This window comes from Anomaloglossus baeobatrachus, chromosome 4, assembly GCF_048569485.1.
Source record: "Anomaloglossus baeobatrachus isolate aAnoBae1 chromosome 4, aAnoBae1.hap1, whole genome shotgun sequence".
In the NCBI taxonomy this organism is placed as follows: domain Eukaryota; kingdom Metazoa; phylum Chordata; class Amphibia; order Anura; family Aromobatidae; genus Anomaloglossus; species Anomaloglossus baeobatrachus.
Window position 1 is genome coordinate 367696949 of NC_134356.1, and position 20410 is coordinate 367717358.

The 20410-nt window shown below is 48.4% G+C and overlaps 2 protein-coding genes and 2 pseudogenes across 3 annotated transcripts in view; 1 reads left to right on the forward strand and 3 right to left on the reverse strand.

The window, feature by feature from the left end:
- The window catches only part of LOC142303619 (pendrin-like), a 241044-nt gene that overhangs the window by 26843 nt on the left and 193791 nt on the right, over positions 1-20410 (reverse strand). The gene's annotated exons all lie outside the window — the stretch shown is intronic.
- Positions 2962-18506, reverse strand: LOC142301097 (HUWE1-associated protein modifying stress responses pseudogene; annotated as a pseudogene).
- Positions 3632-8602, reverse strand: LOC142301110 (TAF5-like RNA polymerase II p300/CBP-associated factor-associated factor 65 kDa subunit 5L pseudogene; annotated as a pseudogene).
- Positions 8841-10886, forward strand: TAF5L (TATA-box binding protein associated factor 5 like). Its single transcript, XM_075345148.1, has one exon. The coding sequence runs from the start codon at positions 8987-8989 to the stop codon at positions 10745-10747; it is 1761 nt and encodes a 586-aa protein (XP_075201263.1). The 5' UTR covers positions 8841-8986; the 3' UTR covers positions 10748-10886.

Consider the following 20410-nt stretch of genomic DNA (forward strand, 5'->3'; position numbering starts at 1 on the left):
TGTGAGACGCTCTTTTTGGTGGCCTTCCCTGTCCCGAGATGTCCGTCGTTTTGTGCAGTCGTGTGGAGTTTGTTCTAGGTCCAAGCCCTGTTGTTTTCGTTTTAGTGGGCTATTATTGCCTTTGCCTGTACCTACAAAACCTTGGACGCACATCTCTATGGATTTTATTTCAGAGCTTCCCGTTTCTCAGAAAATGACTGTGATTTGGGTGATCTGTGACAGATTCTCCAAGATGGTCCACTTGGTTCCATTATCTAAGTTGCCGTCTTCATCAGAGTTGGTGCCTTTGTTTTTCCAACATGTTGTCCGTTTGCATGGTATTCCCGAAAACATTGTTTCTGACAGAGGAGTGCAGTTTGTATGCAGGTTTTGGAGGATTTTTTGCTCCAAATTGGGTGTTCAGCTGTCTTTCTCCTCGGCGTTTCATCCTCAGACCAACGGTCAGACTGAAAGGGCTAACCAGACCCTAGAGACCTATTTACGGTGTTTTGTTTCTGCGGATCAGGATGACTAAATTTCGTTTTTGCCTTTGGCTGAATTTGCCCTTAACAATAGAGCTAGCTCTACCACATTGGTGTCCCCCTTTTTCTGCAATTTTGGGTATCACCCTAGGTTCCTCTCAGGGCAGCTTGAGGCGTCTGACTGTCCGGGGGTGGATTCGGTGATCAATAGAATGCAGCATATTTGGGGGCAGGTAGTGGATAAATTGTTTCAGTCCCAAGAAACTGCCCAAAAGTTTGCCAACCGGCGTCGGACTGTTGGTCCCCGGTTTAAAGTAGGGGACATGGTGTGGTTGTCCTCTAAAAATATTCCTATGAGAGTTCCATCTCCTAAATTTAAGCCCAGATTTATTGGACCTTATAAGATTTTGGAGATTATTAACCCTGTATCTTTCCGTTTGACTCTGCCTGCATCATTTAAGATTCACAATGTCTTCCATAAGTCCTTGTTGAAGAAACATGTGGAACCAGCAGTTCCTGCAGCAGCGCCTCCTGACCCTGTTTTGGTACAAGGGGATCTGGAGTATGAGGTTGAAAAAATTCTGGATTCCCGTCGCAGTAGGCGTCAGCTTCAGTACCTTGTGAAATGGAAGGGTTATGGGCAGGAGGATAACTCTTGGGTTGTGGCTTCTGACATTCATGCGGACAGGTTGGTTCGCGCCTTCCATCATGCTCATCCCGAGCGACCCGGTTGCGTGGGTGAGGGTTCGGTGACCCCTCCTCAAGGGGGGGTACTGTTGTGAATGTTAGTTATGTTTTGGCTGCTGGGAGGCTCCCTCTGGTGGCCAGGAATGGTTTGGACTTGGACCAGGTGTGTTGTGCAGTGGGTGTTTCCTTTGCTAACTCTCTGCTTATTTAAGTCCTGGTCTGATTGCAGGCTGTTGCCGGATGTCAGTTGTTCTTTGTATCTCCAGCCTGCTTAATCCTGCTTTACACCACATCTACTCCAGATAAGTGCTTGCTCTTTATTTATTGTCTGGTTCTTTTGATTATCTGGGTTTGTCATTTGTTGTGGTTGGTTTCAGTTTATTTCCTTCCAGGGATTTTCCCCCTCAGTGGATTGTTGAAGAACTCCCTGCAGTTCTGTGTGGAGTATAGCTCCTTTGGGTCCATGTGTTTGTGGCTTGTTGAATTTGTTATAATTCTTGTTTTCTGTTCATTGGTATGACAAGGGCACCTGGTATAGGACGGAGTTCAGATCGAGCGATCTGAGGGCCTTTTTGTACTATCAGGAAGTTGGTATTTTGCAGGGTTTTTCTCTGGCCACCATCAGTCCCTTTCCTGTCCTTTCCTATTTTAGTCAGCGGGGGCTTCACCTTTTGCAAATCCTGTCATCTACCTGTGTATTGTGTTTTTCCTATATCACCGCAGTCTTTGAATGTGGGGGGGCTTGCTATTCTTGTCTATTTTCTGAGGCAGAGAGTTATTCATCTTTCCTACCTTTAGGATAGTTAGTTCTCCAGCTGGGTTCGCGGTGCACAGGATGTTAGTTCACCCCTCGGCTACTTCTAGTTGTGATGGTTAGTAAGGGGATGGCGGCCAGATTAGTTGCCAATGCTCTTGTCACCTTTTGCCAATGATTTGTGGTGGTCTTCCATGGTTCCGGATCATAACAGCATGCTCTCTCTGGCTCCCTGCACCCGTAACCAAGGTAAATATCGGGTAACCAAGGAAAGTGCTTTGCCTAGTTATACCCGATATTTACCCTGGGTACGTGTGCAGGGAGCCCGACACTTCCCTGCTTGGCTCCGCCCCCTCCAGCACTCCACTCCGCATGTATACACACACACACACTCTCCTGTCCTTAGCGCCATGGCCCCGCTCGGCTCCAGCCACCCCGCACATATTCTCGGCGGCCGAGTGATCAGCTGATCACACGGCGGCCGGCTACTGGGAGCGATCAGCTGATCACCCAGCAGCCGGCTACTGGGAGCGATCAGCTGATCACCCGGCGCTCGGCTAATGAGAGCGATCAGCTGATCACCCGGCGCCCGGCTATCACCCGGCTAATGAGAGCGATCAGCTGATCACCCGGCGGCCGGTTACTGGGAGCGATCAGCTGATCACCCGGCGGCCGGCTGCTGTGAGCGATCAGCTGATCACCCGGCGGCCGGCTATTGGGAGCGATCAGCTGATCACCCGGCGGCCGGCTGCTGTGAGCGATCAGCTGATCACCCGGTGGCCGGCTGCTGTGAGCGATCAGCTGATCGTTCACAATAGTCTGCCGCCGGTAAACTGTAAAAAAAAAAAAAAAAAATCAAAACGGATTCCGTTGTTTTGCAGCATCCGTTGTGCCGCTATATGCAACACATCCGTTGCATCCGTCACACAACGCAATGCAACGGATACCGTTCAACACAAGTGTGAAACTAGCCTCAAACAGTATGTTGAGGATAAAGTGGCTTTCAAGCAGCATGGTGGATTTTTATTTTTTTATTTATTTTTTTAAAATTTTGTAGGTTTAGATCATTCTGTTGTATTTATTGGTTGGGGAGTCTGTAATGACATTGCTGCACTGGGCTGAGGTACGCTTTCTAGTGCCACCATTGTCCAAGTGCAGTGCCATTTCCTATGATATGAAAGTATTCAAATCGACATCGAGAAGTTCATTTCTCCTACAGCTGGTGTTCAAACTTCCACCAACGTGGGTGGGTGAGCTTGGAGTACTTGAGCGAACACTTATAGTAGCCATTGCACCACTCAGACCATGGAGAGCTATTGTAGCGCCCCTGAGACCCTCAGGGCACTACAAGGAACTACATCCTCTTCGGGATGCAGGACCTACCCCCTGGGACCTCGAGTACCAGTGCAGCTACCACCAAAGCACAACTAAAATCCTAGTTCTCCACTCCACACTGGGCATAGAGGGTTAACAATGTAAGGGGATGGTCGCCATGGAAAGGAAGGAGTCCTTGGGATTAGCCAGCCTAGTGGGAGGGGTCAGCAGTCAGTAGAGAGTCGAGAAGTGGGGCACACAGGAGAGGTGTGCGGACGTGCCTGAGCTGGGTCCATGCAGCGGTGACCCGGGGGCACAGGAGAGAGGTCGCCAGGTCGGGTACCGGAGATACCGCTGGAACCGGCACACGCACGGGGCACAGGGCCCTAGATCAGGCGCCAGTTCTACATGGCTTGATAAATACCTGCCCGGTGAGGACACCTTCATGGACTTCACCGAACCAAATAATTCGGGGGCATCACCAGTAAACTAGGATCGGGGTTCAGACACTTACCTCCTCACAGGGTCCGCACTGCACGATTTTCTAAATTAAAAGAAAAAACCCCACTAATGTCCATGTGCTGTGCCAGTCACCATTAACAAATTACAAGACATGAACTGTACACTCATAACATTATTTGTCTGTCCTGTGTAAACACCAACTAATTCACTGGAAGAGCCGTCACAAAGAGAATTGCAATATGTATTCCTAATGTCCCACAAACGAACAGAGTTGTCCATCGATGCAGAAGCAATTAATGTACTATCTGGGCTGAAGGCAAGACTGGTGACATTGTAAGTATGTCCTCTAAGCTCCTTATAAAGTGTGCCTGATGCCAGATCCCATAGTTTAAGTCGATGATCCTCCCCAGCAGAAGCCAAGTACTTTCCATTAGGAGAAAAAGCAAGAGCAAGCACAGGTCCTCTGTGACCAGTAAAAAGTCTGACAGAGGTTCCTAAGTTCACTCATCAGTTTTTTCCAATCAGGGACAATCTGGTTTGTGCCTGATACAACAGATCCGTCTCAGATTGTGTAAAAACGGATGTGACGGATCCAGCAAAAAAAGGATCAGTTTTTTTGGTGTTTTGTGCTGAGAGAGAGACACCATCATCACCGCACAAACACCGGCACTACTGCCCCCACCATCACCACACACACAGACACTACCGCACGCATCATCACCGCACACGCAGGCACTACTGCCCCCACCATCACCACACACGCAGGCACTACCGCACGCATCATCACGGCCCACGCAGGCACTACCGCCCCCACCATCACCACACACGCAGGCACTACCGCACGCATCATCACCGCACACGCAGGCACTACCGCCCCCACCATTACCACACACGCAGGCACTACCGCACGCATCATCACCGCACACGCAGGTACTACCACCCCCACCATCACCACACACGCAGGCACTACCGCACGCATAATCACCGCCCACGCAGGCACTACCGCCCCCACCTTCACCACACACACAGGCACTACTGCACGCATCACACCGCACACGCCGGCACTACCGCCCCCATCATCACCACACACGCAGGCACTACCGCCCCCACCATCACTGCACACGCAGGCACTACCGCCCCCACCATCACGGCACACGCAGGCACTACCGCACGCATCATCACGGCACACACAGGCACTACCGCACGCATCATCACGGCACACACAGGCACTACCGCCCCCACCATCGCCGCACATGCAGGCACTCTCACACGCATCATCACCGCACACGCAAGCACTACCGCACGCATCATCACCGCACACATGCAGGCACTACCGCCCCCACCATCACCACACACGCATGCACTACCGCACGCATCATCACCGCACACTCCGGCACTACCGCCCCCACCATCACCGCACAAGCAGGCACTACAGCCCCCACCATCACCACACACGCAGGCACTACCGCACACATCATCACCACACACGCAGGCACTACCGCCCCCACCATCACCGCACAAGCAGGCACTACAGCCCCCACCATCACCACACACGCAGGCACTACCGCACACATCATCACCACACACGCAGGCACTACCGCCCCCACCATCACCGCACACGCAGGAACTACCACCCCCACCATCACCGCACACGCAGGCACTACCGCCCCCACCATCACCGCACACGCAGGCACTACCGCACGCATCATCACGGCACACACAGGCACTACCGCACGCATCATCACGGCACACACAGGCACTACCGCCCCCACCATCGCCGCACATGCAGGCACTCTCACACGCATCATCACCGCACACGCAGGCACTCTCGCCTGCATCATCACCTCACACGCAAGCACTACCGCACGCATCATCACCGCACACATGCAGGCACTACCGCCCCCACCATCACCACACATGCAGGCACTCTCGCACGCATCATCACCGTACACACAGGCACTAGCGCACGCATCATCACCACACACGCAGGCACTACCGCCCCCACCATCACCGCACATGCAGGCACTACCGCCCCCACCATCACCGCACACGCAGGCACTCTCGCACGCATCATTACCGCGCACGCATCATCACCGCACACATGCAGGCACTACCGCCCCCACCATCACCGCACATGCAGGCACTCTCGCACGCATCATCACCGTACACACAGGCACTACCGCACGCATCATCACGGCACACACAGGCACTACCGCACGCATCATCACCGCACACGCAGGCACTCCCGCACGCATCATCACCGCACACGCAGGCACTCTCACACGCATCATCACCGCACACGCAGGCACTCTCGCACTCACCATCACCGCACACGCAGGCACTACAGCCCCCATCATCACCACACACGCATGCACTCTCACATGCATCATCACCGCACATGCAGGCACTCTCGCACGCACCATCACCGCACATGCACTGGCACCGCACATGCACCGGCACTCCCGCATGCATCATCACTGCACATACACCGGCACTTCCGCACACCCCATCACCGCACATACACCGGCACTCCCGCACGCATCATCACTGCACATACACTGGCATTTCCGCACACCCCATCACCGCACATACACCGGCACTCCCGCACGCATCATCACTGCACATACACCGGCACTTCCGCAAGCACCATCACTGCACATACACCGGCACTCCTGCACGCACCATCACCACACACGCAGGCACTACCGCACGCATTATCACCGCACACGCAGGCACTACCCCGCACGCATCATCACCGCACACGCCCCGGCATTACCTCAGTGACGTCCCCGCTGACAGCGTGACTCCCTTCAGTTGCTACGTGGAGCTCCCAGGAGCAGAGGTGTTCTACTGCCGCTCCTGTCAGCTTCATGTAGCAGAGGTGAAATCGTCGTGGGACCTCTGTGGATTACGTCGGACCTGGAGGGGTATTTGGGGATTTTAATAAAATGGTGAAAGAGGATGTTTTTTGTCTTTTATTCCAAATAAAGTATTTTTTTGGGTGTGTGTTTATTTACTTTCACTTACAGGTTAATAATTGGGGGTGTCTCAGACGCCTGCCATGACTAACCCCTTATTACACCAATTGCCACTGCACCAGGGCAATTCGGGATGAGGCAGGTAGAGTCCTGGGACTGTCGCATCTAATGGATGCGGCAATTCCGGGCGGCTCCTGGCTGATATTGTTAGGCTGGGGGGCTCCCCATAACGTGGGGCTCCCCATCCTGAGAATACCAGCCCGCAGCCGTGTGGCTTTACCTTGGCTGGTAGCAAAATTGGGGGGGACCGCACGTTGTTTTTTTTTTATTTATTTTACTGTACATATAGACCCGCCCACCGGCGGCTGTGATTGGTTGCAGTGAGACAGCGGTCACTCAGCGTGGGGGCGTGTCTGACTGCAACCATTAATAGGCGCCAGTGGGTGGGGAAAGCAGGGAATAAGAGATTGAATAATGGGCGGCCAGCATTATCAAATCAGGAGAAGTCGCCAGAGCTTCGTGACAGCCGCGCAGCGCCGCGCCCGTGATCGGTGAGTGGGTGAGAGTGAATGAGTCAGTGAGTGAGAGAGTTTGAGAGATAGTGAGTGATTGATTTTCTGACAATTCTGGGCGTGCTCAGAAGAAAAACCTGGATCCGGTAATGCTTCCGGCGTTTGATACATGCCACCGGATCCGGGGCGCATAGACTTTCATTATGCACTATGCCGCACCCGGCACTGTGCGGTTTTGCCGCAGGAAAAAAACGTTCCTCTTTGCGTCCTGTGCAGCCGCCGGAGTGACAATTTTTTTCCGCTTCCGGCAAAAACCGGATCAAACGCAAGTACATGGGGCACAATCCGGCGTTAATAAAAGTCTATGAGGAAAAAGCGCACCCGGCGGCAAAAAAAAAAAAACGGATGCGTTTTTCCCGCAAATCGCCGGATTGTGCTGCACAGCAAAAACCTGATGTTTGAACATACAACTTCAACTGTTAGGGTGGCTTTATATGCTACGATATAGGTACCGATATCGCTAACATGCGACCCGCCCATCTCCTTCCTTCCGCATTGTGGCCGGTGGCAGGTAAGGAGATGTTCCTCGTTCCTACGGGGTCACACACAGCGATGTGCACTGCCGCAGGAACGAGGAACAACTTCGGCGAAGCGATAGCATCGATACTTAGGAGCGGACCCCCATGTCAACGAGGAGCGATTTTGGACGTTTTTGCAACGATCCAAAATCGCTCCTAGTCGTCACACACGAGAGCGCTACAGCGGCCGGATGTGCGGCACAAAATCCGTGACCCCAACGAGAGCGCTGTAGCAAAATCGTAGTGTGTAAAGCCCGCTTAAGGCTATGTCCTGCACGGCCATTGTGGTCTGCAGCTGCTCTATGATCTCCCTCTGCACTGGATTCTGAAGGAACATTGCATGGAAGCGGCTGTAGAAGCTGTCCACCATGCTTTTCAGGCAATTGTGAACCATGTCCAGATGGATATACACAAATAGAGGGTAGAGCACCGCAGTCACAGCCTGGCTCTCTGCACAATCATTTTCTGACAGGAATCTTCGCAGCCGTGCAAACTGCAATTCATACTGCTGAGGCTCCTCCTGACAGGGGGCAAAAGAGATGAGATTGGAACAGCTCGATTCACTCTGCACGTTCAGATTCGCCACCATTTCCTCTGCAGTCTGGCACAGTCTACTGCCTTGCTTTACAGATCCATCCACATCTGTGTGATGACGGCGTTTGAGATAGCAGGTTACCGCCAACTGAATTTGCTCCGTGCGTACCCGCTTCATGGTCGCCCGGCAGCGGCAGACCGGGGCACAGGGGTTAGGACCGCAGCTGAAGGACGTCACCGGCAGCACGAGGTCCCGGGGCTGGGAAGAGAGGGTGGCGCGCGCTATAGACGCGATGGACTTCAGGAAAATTGTTGCGTAGTCAGCGCACGCGCAGAGCCGAGATCACAAACTGTGCGTGCGTTGTCTACGCGATGGCCTTCGGGAAAATTGTTGCGTAGAAGCGCGCATGCGCAGTTTGAGATCTCGGAGAACCGAGAGGATGCGCACGCGCAGAGCCGAGATTTCGGCTCTGCGCGTGCGCTGCCTACGCGATGGGCTTCGGGAAAATTGTTGCGTAGGCGGCGCATGCGTAGTTTGAGATCTCGGCTCTGCGCGTGCGCTGACTACGCAACAATTTTCCTGAAGTCCATCGCGTCTATAGCGCGCGCCACCCTCTCTTCCCAGCCCCGGGACCTCGTGCTGCCGGTGACGTCCCTCAGCCGCCGTCCTGACCCCTGTGCCCCGGTCTGCCGCTGTCGGGCGACCATGAAGCGGGTACGCACGGAGCAAATTCAGTTGGCGGTAACCTGCTATCTCAAACGCCGTCATCACACAGATGTGGATGGATCTGTAAAGCAAGGCAGTAGACTGTGCCAGACTGCAGAGGAAATGGTGGCGAATCTGAACGTGCAGAGTGAATCGAGCTGCTCCAATCTCATCTCTTTTGCCCCCTGTCAGGAGGAGCCTCAGCAGTATGAATTGCAGTTTGCACGGCTGCGAAGATTCCTGTCAGAAAATGATTGTGCAGAGAGCCAGGCTGTGACTGCGGTGCTCTACCCTCTATTTGTGTATATCCATCTGGACATGGTTCACAATTGCCTGAAAAGCATGGTGGACAGCTTCTACAGCCGCTTCCATGCAATGTTCCTTCAGAATCCAGTGCAGAGGGAGATCATAGAGCAGCTGCAGACCACAATGGCCGTGCAGGACATAGCCTCCAACCCTAAGCTGCAAGCCTTCTTAGAGCACAAGTATGTGGTCAGCCTCCAGGAGGACAGCTATAACTATTTCCTTCGCTACCTTCAGAGTAATGACAACTTTGCCCTATTGAAGGCCCTGTCGCTGCACATCCATTTAGATATCCAACCAGTGAAGAGGACAGGGTACCAACTCTATGGCAGTCACAGTTTTTCCACAAGAGGAGTAATTGGTAGCCTGGAGGGCCAGGATTTACCAGCGCCTATCCTCCAAAATGAAGCCGTCCTCGAGCAGCTGCAGGATTGTATGAAGAGGGTTAAGGATGGGCCGCCTTCTCTCACAACTGTATGCTATTATGCATTTTACAACACTGACAATGTGGTGAACACTGCCGCTATTTCCCCCAATGGGAAACTACTTGTTGCTGGTTTTGATAACTCTTTTATAAAATTGTGGAGTCTGAAAGCAAAAAAGCTTAAAACGGAAGCGAATGGAGTGGATGTTTCACGCATACAACTAGCCAGTGATATTCTACAGGAGAGTGAGTTGGATGAGCAGGCCGGAAGTGAGATGAAGATCCTGAGAGGCCATTGCGGGCCAGTTTATAGTACGCGCTTCCTGTCAAAGAATGCCGGCCTCTTGTCGTGCTCGGAGGACGCTTCCATTCGTTACTGGGATTTGAACAGTTTTACCAACACAGTCCTTTACAAGGGTCATGCATACCCAGTATGGGATATTGATGTAAGCACATGTAATTTGTATTTCGCCAGTGGCTCTCATGATCGCACAGCCAGACTGTGGTCATTTGACCGAACATTCCCTATCCGCATATATGCTGGACATTTAGCAGATGTGGACTGTGTAAAGTTCCATCCCAATTCCAATTACCTTGCCACAGGGTCTACAGACAAAACTGTCCGTTTGTGGAGCAGTCAACAAGGAAACTCTGTCAGGCTTTTTACCGGTCACAGAGGACCTGTGCTTGCTCTTGCTTTTTCTCCTAATGGAAAGTACTTGGCTTCTGCTGGGGAGGATCATCGCCTTAAACTATGGGATCTGGCATCAGGCACACTTTATAAGGAGCTTAGAGGACATACTGACAATGTCACCAGTCTTGCCTTCAGCCCAGATAGTACATTAATTGCTTCTGCATCGATGGACAACTCTGTTCGTTTGTGGGACATTAGGAATACATATTGCAATTCTCTTTGTGACGGCTCTTCCAGTGAATTAGTTGGTGTTTACACAGGACAGACAAATAATGTTATGAGTGTACAGTTCATGTCTTGTAATTTGTTAATGGTGACTGGCACAGCACAAGGACATTAGTGGGTTTTTTTCTTTTAATTTGGAAAATGTGTATGAATATATTTGCAGAAATCTAAAAATATATTTCAGTTCCCACATTTAGCAGCTGTGGTTCTCTATCCTTAACCTCAATCCGCAGGTGGCCATGGCTGTGGAGTCGGAGACGTGGAGTCTGAGACGGAGCTCATTTTGGTGGAGTCGGCATAAAATGCACCGACTCAGACTCTTAAAGGGAAGATGTCGCGGTTTTTTATTCTTGTATTAAAAATAGTGATTATGAAATCAAGTATTTTTAATACAAAATTAAAATCACCGCTTATTTAGTTTTTATTTCTAATTTTACTGAAGGCACTGGGGGCTGCCATGGATTTGCTGTGTGTGTAACGACAGTTACTCCTTTATGGCAGCCCCTGTGCATAGAGAACAGTGGTCGAGATCCGCCCCATTCAGTAACGTTACAGTAGGCGTCTGCTGTGACCTGGACACGCCCCCTGGGCTGTCCAGATCACAGCAGAGGTAGGAGATCGGCGCCATCATTATGGAGCTCACAGCTATGCTGTTTGCTCCACTTTACCCCTGTCAACCGCCGGGATGTGGGAGTACGGGCCGCCTACCCTCGCCGTTACCGTCTCCAATGACACTCCCTCCGCTCTGCCCGCCGCCGCTGCTGTGTGTGTTTGTGTGCCTCTGCATGTGAGAACTGCTGCTGCTACCGTCTCCAAAAAACCCCACTCACCCCCCCTCCTTCCTCCTGCCACCTGTCTGCCTGTGCATGAACCGGGGATACTGTATGCAGGGCTTTGTATCTAATCCTCTCCTGTGTGATACTGTCTGCTGAGCCGTGTATCTAATCCTCTCCTGTGATACGGTCTGCTGAGCCGTGTATCTAATCCTATCTTGTCTGATACTGTCTGCTGAGCCGTGTATCTAATCCTATCCTGTGTGATACTCTCTGCTGGGCTGTGTATCTAATCCTATCCTGTGTGATACTGTCTGCTGAGCTGTGTATGTAATCCTATCCTGTGTGATACTGTCTGCTGAGCCGTGTAAAATCCTCTCCTGTGTGATACTGTCTGCTGGGCCGTGTGTCTAAGGGTACCTTCACACTTTAGCGACAAAGCAGCGATCCCACCAGCGATCTGACCTGGTCGCTGGTGAGCTGTCAAACAGGCACATCTCACCAGCGACCAGTGACCAGCCCCCAGCCAGCAGCGACGTGCAAGCGACGCTGCGCTTGCACGGAGCCGGCGTCTGGAAGCTGCGGACACTGGTAACTAAGGTAAACATCGGGTATGGTTACCCGATGTTTACCTTAGTTACCAGCGCACTTCGCTTAGCGTGTGCAGGGAGCAGGAGCCGGCACTGGCAGCGTGAGAGCTGCGGAGGCTGGTAACGAAGGTAAATATTGGGTAACCACCTTGGTTACCCGCTGTTTACCTTGGTTACAGCTTACCGCAGGCTGTCAGACGCCGGCTCCTGCTCCCTTCACATTCAGGATTGTTGCTCTCTCGCTGTCACACACAGCGATGTGTGCTTATCAGCGGGAGAGCAACAATAAAAAAACGAACCAGCACTGTGTGTAACGAGCAGCGATCTCACAGCAGGGGCCAGATCGCTGCTCAGTGTCACACACAGCGAGATCGCTAATGAGGTCACAAAAAACGTGACTCAGAAGCGATCTCAGTAGCGATCTCACTGTGTGTGAAGTACCCCTAATACTCTCCTGTGTGATACTGTCTGCAGAGCTGTGATCTAATCCTATCCTGTGTGATACTGTCTGCTGAGCTGTGATCTAATCCTATCCTGTGTGATACTGTCTGCTGAGCTGTGATCTTATCCTATCCTGTGTGATACTGTCTGCAGAGCTGTGAATCTAATCCTATCCTGTGTGATACTGTCTGCTGAGCCGTGTATCTAATCCTATCCTGTGATACTGTCTGCTGAGCCGTGTATCTAATCCTCTTCTGTGTTATACTGTCTGCTGAGCCGTGTAAAATCCTCTCCTGTATGATACTGTCTGCTGGGCCGTGTGTCTAATACTCTCCTGTGTGATACTGTCTGCAGAGCTGTGATCTAATCCTATCCTGTGTGATACTGTCTGCTGAGCTGTGATCTAATCCTATCCTGTGTGATACTGTCTGCTGAGCCGTGTATCTAATCCTATCCTGTGATACTGTCTGCTGAGCCGTGTATCTAATCCTCTTCTGTGTTATACTGTCTGCTGAGCCGTGTAAAATCCTCTCCTGTGTGATACTGTCTGCTGGGCCGTGTGTCTAATACTCTCCTGTGTGATACTGTCTGCAGAGCTGTGATCTAATCCTATCCTGTGTGATACTGTCTGCTGAGCTGTGATCTTATCCTATCCTGTGTGATACTGTCTGCAGAGCTGTGATCTAATCCTATCCTGTGTGATACTGTCTGCTGAGCCGTGTATCTAATCCTATCCTGTGATATTGTCTGCTGAGCCGTGTATCTAATCCTCTTCTGTGTTATACTGTCTGCTGAGCCGTGTAAAATCCTCTCCTGTATGATACTGTCTGCTGGGCCGTGTGTCTAATACTCTCCTGTGTGATACTGTCTGCAGAGCTGTGATCTAATCCTATCCTGTGTGATACTGTCTGCTGAGCTGTGTATCTAATCCTATCCTGTGTGATACTGTCTGCTGAGCTGTGTATCTAATCCTCTCCTGTGTGATACTGTCTACTGAGCCGTGTATCTAATCCTATCCTGTGATACTGTCTGCTGAGCCGTGTATCTAATCCTATCCTGTGATACTGTCTGCTGAGCCGTGTATCTAATCCTATCCTGTGTGATACGCTCTGCTGAGCCGTGTATCTAATCCTATCCTGTGTGATACTGTCTGCTGAGCTGTGTATCTAATCCTATCCTGTGTGATACTGTCTGCTGAGCCGTGTATCTAATCCTCTTCTGTGTGATACTGTCTGCTGAGCCGTGTAAAATCCTCTCCTGTGTGATACTGTCTGCTGGGCCGTGTGTCTAATACTCTCCTGTGTGATACTGTCTGCAGAGCTGTGATCTAATCCTATCCTGTGTGATACTGTCTGCTGAGCCGTGTATCTAATCCTATCCTGTGTGATACTGTCTGCTGAGCCGTGTATCTAATCCTATCCTGTGTGATACACTCTGCTGGGCTGTGTATCTAATCCTATCCTGTGTGATACTGTCTGCTGAGCCGTGTATCTAATCCTATCCTGTGTGATACTCTCTGCTGGGCTCTGTTTCTAATCCTATCCTGTGTGATACTCTCTGCTGGGCTGTGTTTCTAATCCTATCCTGTGTGATACTGTCTGCAGAGCTGTGATCTAATCCTATCCTGTGTGATACTGTCTGCTGAGCCGTGTATCTAATCCTATCCTGTGTGATACTGTCTGCTGAGCCGTGTATCTAATCCTATCCTGTGTGATACTGTCTACTGTCCACACACAGGAAAGCAGATTCTGCCCACTTTACTGCAGCTGTAATCTAGGCTATTTCTACAGTGGGATTTCTGTAGGATTTCAGCAGCTGCTCCCCCTAGTGTTTAACAGTGGAAAATATCAAACTTTTTAATTTTTTTTTTATATTTTGCTCAATTAAAAACAAATAATATTTAAACAAAACATTAATATTAACATTTTTTCAGTTATTGATTTTTTTTTTTGTTTTTGACGACACCTTCCCTTTAAAACATATCATAAATTAGGAACAGTAGTGCAATGCAGAATGTGCTGAATATTTTTTCATAGTAATTTGGGAAAGTTATGAAATGTCCTATAAATGGCTGTTCTATTCCTGATCTAAGGCTACATTCACACACACCATTTTTGCTGTGTTTTTTGAGGATACGTTTATCAGCTGCAAAAGCAGATCAGCTTTTTAAAAAACCGCATCACCTGAAAGGTTTTTGAGCTCATAAATAATGCTTTCAATAGCAAAAGCAGGTTAGAAAAAGGCCACAAACTGACATGCTCATTCTTTGTGAGGATCTGTTTTTGAGCACAAAAACGGATCCTCACAAAACGATGTGTCTGAATGTCATATCTTGAAACCCATTGCCTTTGCTGGAATACCCAGAGTCACTGCATTTCACTGAATTTTGCCATCAATGTTCGATGTGTTTGTAACAAGAAAGAAATTGTTAGCAAGACACTGGCAGTAAAAGATACTAAAAGCTCATCACACCAGCCAGTTTCTCCAGGCCTTTGTGAAAAAAGTTCTGCAAGATTACAAACTCAAAAAGGAACAGGTTCTTGCTATTGTAAAGGACAATGCTTCAAACATAAGTACAATTAAATTGATGAATGAGAGTAATGAACAACATCTAGAAGAAAATTTAGGATTCAGTATGTGTGAGATGGAGTCACAGTGCTAGTCATGTAACTGAGGAACAAACAGATATTACAACAGAAAAACAGCAAAATGATACTTTTAGATGATCTTGTTGAATCTGCTTCAAAACACGTTCATATTCATCACATGCGCTGTGTTGTGCACACGCTGCAGCTGGCAATAAGAGAGTCTGCAAGAGGGACCCTGATTTCACATATCCGGCTTTTCGCTGGTTTGGCGGATGCGGCACACTCCAGTACAGTGTATACAGTACAGTGGCAGCACGACACACGCCGGTCACATGCTGTCATGTGACCCGGAAGTTGCGGCGCTGCCACTTTACTGTATCGTACTGTACTGGCGTGCGCCGCATCCGACAAACCAGCAAAAAGCCGGATGTGTGAAACTGGGCGGATATGCTTGAAATCTGATTGGAAAAGTGAGGAAAGTGGTTATTGCCACCAGAACCCATAAAATTTATTCAATCTTGAAGAGACGTGCTGGGAAAGGGGCAGTTGTTGATCAAGCCACTCGGTGAGGCAGCAATTATTTAATGACTGAGCGATTGCTTAAACTAAAATAATTTCTTATAGATATGGTGAACCCTCAAGTAACCTTAAATGAAGGTCAATGGACACAGGTGGCTGAATTGAAGGAATTGCTTAATCACCCATTTACCGTGACTAAAAAATTACAAGCGGAGGATTTAACTCCTGGCATTTTCATAAGGGAGTGGAAGAACTTGCTATTTTGCCTGTCCCAAAGAGGAGGTTTAATCGCAAATGGCATTTCTGCTTTAATGAAATGGAGAGAGACACAGCTATTGGAAAATAAAATTCTTCTGGCAGCGGTTTATATGGACCCAAGTCATCGTATACTGCTTGATGATCAACAGCTTACTAAAAGAAAAGAAGCTTTGAGTGAGGTAGCAGTTAGGATGAGCGGTTACAGGACTGCCAGGCGCAAGAGGACTTGGGGCCTGATAGTGCTACTGCTGCCATATCTTCATCCTCATCAGATGAGGAGTTTAACTTTGACAAGTATTTGGATGACATGGAGCAGGCAAAGCGTTGCCGCAAGGAAAAAGATTTCACTCCGTCTCCTATAGCAATCAGATTGACCAGATTTCAGTAACATTTTTCCCTTGCTCTCAAAGAAATAGAAAAATTCAACCATTCATCAAAACTGACCGTGCATGAGGCAATTCCTTTACACCCGGAAATTGATAGAGATGTTGCCCATGTGGTTACGGCTTTGCCTCCAACCCAGGTTAGTGTAGAGAGGTTGTTCTCTAGCGTTAAAATTATTAGGTCAGATTTGAGATAATCTATGAAGGATCTGATGGAAACAATTCTATTTCTTAGAACAAATTCGCAGACTGCACAAATGATATTTAGAATGTTTTTGTTGAGAACTGGTTTTTGCCACTTACATAGTGTATTACATAGTGTTATATATATATATATATATATATATATTGCCCACACACTATGTAATACACTATGTAAGTGGCAAAAAACAGTTTTCAACAAAAACATACTAAATAATATTTAGTATAATGCTTATATTTAAGTGAAAAATTAATTGTAGTGCAATGTGAACATCAGACATTTAATCATTTTTATGATACAATAATCAAGATATTTAGAACAGAAAATATATTGGAATACAACTTTAGAACACAAAAACTGTAATAAATTGTATATATGTAATACAATATGTAATACAATGTTATATATATATTACATATTGTATTACATATATACAATTTATTACAGTTTTTTGTGTTCTAAGGTTGTATTCCAATAAATATATTTTTTATCTAAATATCTTGATTGTGTCATAAAAAATATTAGATGTCTGATGTTCACATTGTACTACAATACATTTTTCACTTAACTATAAGCAATATATGTGGGAGTCGCAGTCGTGGAGTCGGAGTTGAAGGTTTGGCTTACCGACTACACAGCCCTGCAGGTGGCGTCACATGACTAGCTATATTCACCCCTGTAAATACCCCTTTTACAAAAAAAAAGACCCAGGGCACGGGACCGGGCAACGGCCAGCAGAGTGACATTCCCGTTTAACGCCCAGGACCGAGTACCCTCTCCCCTGGGCGTGACACTATAGCTTCTCAGAATCGTTGCAAATCAGTCTCTACAGGTGAGTCAGTTTCTGAAGGAGAAGCCCGGTTGGGTGACACCACAGTTAGCCTTGGTGGTGCACGCGAGTTTCGTGGAGGTGGAATTTTTCCACAAAGAAAGCTTATTAAATCCTCTCTACAAATAGTTCGTCGACGTTGTTTCACCCAGGCCACAACATACTTATTGCGGCGCTGAGAGCCAACCTGAATTCCAAGATCAAACGTCCACTGATGAATAGCCACACTATCTTTATATAGATTGGTGACCGCGGTGGCGGCGTTCTGGAAGGTGACCCACAGCGGCTGCTCCTGCTGCTGACACACTCGATCTTTGTAGAGCTGCGCCACGGCAGTGGCAGAGTTCTGGAGCATGCGCCACAGTGTATGCTGCCCGTCCTCTGTCGGCCTTCGGCTGCTCCTTCTGCTCGGCTTCTGCCAGACACTGGCGCTCTCATTTGGTGAACCAGTATTCCAGGCCGTGCTCCTGGATTTCCGCCTCGCCCTCCTCTTTCTTGCCCTCTATTTTCTTCCGTCCCTTGAGCCTGTTGTTCTCCCCCTCCTCCTCCAGCGTAGGGCGGTGAGCTATTACAGCGCTCAGCATATGCCCTTCGTCTTCAATTTTTCGTCGCCGTGCTCTAAGAATGAATCTAGAATCACGTACGGAAGGGAGTGACGTGAAACGAGCGCCCCACCAGCAACCTCACCCCCATATTTCTTCTGTACTGACGCCAAACAAACTGAACCCGTGATGCTGCTGAGCTGCCACTATGTGAAAGCTCGACGAAAACTTGCTAGCATAAAAACACTACCCCCTGGCGCCTTTTTTACATGCACATATAGACACAGCTCTAGTACATGCACACTAGATGCAGCTATAGGCACATACTGCTTTGCTACATGCACACTACATGCACATATAGCTACACATAGCCCTGCTACGGGCACATTTACTTACACACACACACACACACACACTATACACTACCAGACCTTGCAGTTCCTGATTGCTACAGAGCAGGAGAGGAGCCACTGGGAACTGCACAGAGGCTGCAACAGTTGATCTTCTAATTCACCAGTTCTTCAGCTGCATGGCTCTTCGTGGCAGCTTTCTCTCCTGCTCTGCACCGATCACATAGATCAGTGCAGAGCAGGAGGAGAAAGGGTAGTTCTCTGTGAGCAGCCGGGCCCCCTCCTTGCTTCTATTCTCTGGGCCCCATACACCAGTCAGGGCAGTAATGCCCTGATGACGGGCCTGGATCGAGACTGAGACACAAGTCGCATGTGGTCCAGAATTCTTACAACTTGCATGCTATGTCAAGTTATGGTGGCATCCCATCATATTTATTCTCATGGTTCCATGTAGCACTGCTATAATGTGACTTTTGGCCATCTGACATGAATTGGGGTCCATGTTTCCAGGTAACCTTACCTGGGTTCTGGAAGAATAATGTGCAGTATTTAGTGGTACCGTAATTAAAAGGAACATATAATACACTGTGTGCAGAATTATTAGGCAAATGAGTATTTTGATCACATGATACTTTTTATACATGTTATCCTACTCTAAGTTGCATAGGCTTGAGAGCCAACTACCAATTAAGTAAATCAGGTGATGTGCATCTCTATAATGAGGAGGGGTGTCGTGTAATGACATCAACACCCTATATAAGGTGTGCTTAATTATTAGGCAACTTCCTTTCCTTTGGCAAAATTGGTCAGAAGAGAGATTTGATGGGCTCTGAAAAGTCGAAAAATTGTGAGATGTCTTGCAGAGGGATGCAGCAGTCTTGAAATTGCCAAACTTTTGAAGCGTGATCACTGAACAATCAAGCGTTTCATGGCAAATAGCCAACAGGGTCGCAAGAAGTGTGGTGCTCAAAATAACTGCCCATGAATTGAGGAAAAATCAAGCGTGAAGCTGCCAAGATGCCATTTGCCACCAGTTTGGCCATATTTCAGAGCTGCAACGTTACTGGAGTATCAAAAAGCACAACATGTGCTATACTCAGGGACATGGCCCAGGTGAGGAAGGCTGAAAAACGACCACCTTTGAACAAGAAACATAAGATAAAACGTCAAGACTGGGCCAAGAAATATCTTAAGACTGATTTTTCAAAGGTTTTATGGACTGATGAAATGAGTGACAGATTGATGGGCCAGAGGCTGGATCAGTAAAGGGCAGAGAGCTCCACTCCGACTCAGACACCAGCAAGGTGGAGGTGGGGTACTGGTATGGGCTGGTATCCTCAAAGATGAACTTGTGGGACCTTTTTGGGTTGAGGATGGAGTGAAGCTCAACTCCCAGACCTACTGCCAGTTTCTGGAAGACAACTTCTTCAAGCAGTGGTACAGGAAGAAGTCTGTATCATTCAAGAAAAACATGATTTTCATGCAGGACAATGCTCCATCACATGCATCCAACTACTCCACAGCGTGGCTGGCCAGTAAAGGTCTAAAAGATGAAAAAATAATGACATGGCCCCCTTGTTCACCTGATTTGAACCCCATAGAGAACCTGTGGTCTCTCATAAAATGTGAGATCTACAGGGAGGGAACAGTACACCTTTCGGAACAGTGTCTGGGAGGCTGTGGTGGCTGCTGCACACAATGTTGATCGTAAACAGATCAAGCAACTGACAGAGTCTATGGATGGTAGGCTGTTTAGTGTCATCATAAAGAAAGGTGGCTATATTGGTCACTATTTTTTTGGGGTTTTGTTTTTGCATGTCAGAAATGTTTATTTCTAAATTTTGTGCAGTTATATTGGTTTACCTGGTGAAAATAAGTGAGATGGGAATATATTTGTTTTTTATTAAGTTGCCTAATAATTCTGCACAGTAATAGTTACCTGCACAAACAGATATCCTCCTAAGATAGCCAAATCTAAAAAAACCCCACTCCAACTTCCAAAAATATTAAGCTTTGATATTTATGAGTGTTTTGGGTTGATTGAGAACATAGTTGTTGATCAATAATAAAAATAATCCTCTAAAATACAACTTGCCTAATAATTCTGCACACGGTGTATATTGACACACACATGCAAATAAAGTTAAATTGGCTTGATTGCATTTCTGCACAATTCTTTTAAACTTACTTTCTGTTTTTTTACGTTAAAATAATGACTGCTCAACTGACCGAATTATAGTTTTAGTACCAGCTAAAACCTGATCTGTTTCTTGAAGCCTTAAGACTATGTTTACAAAGGGTGT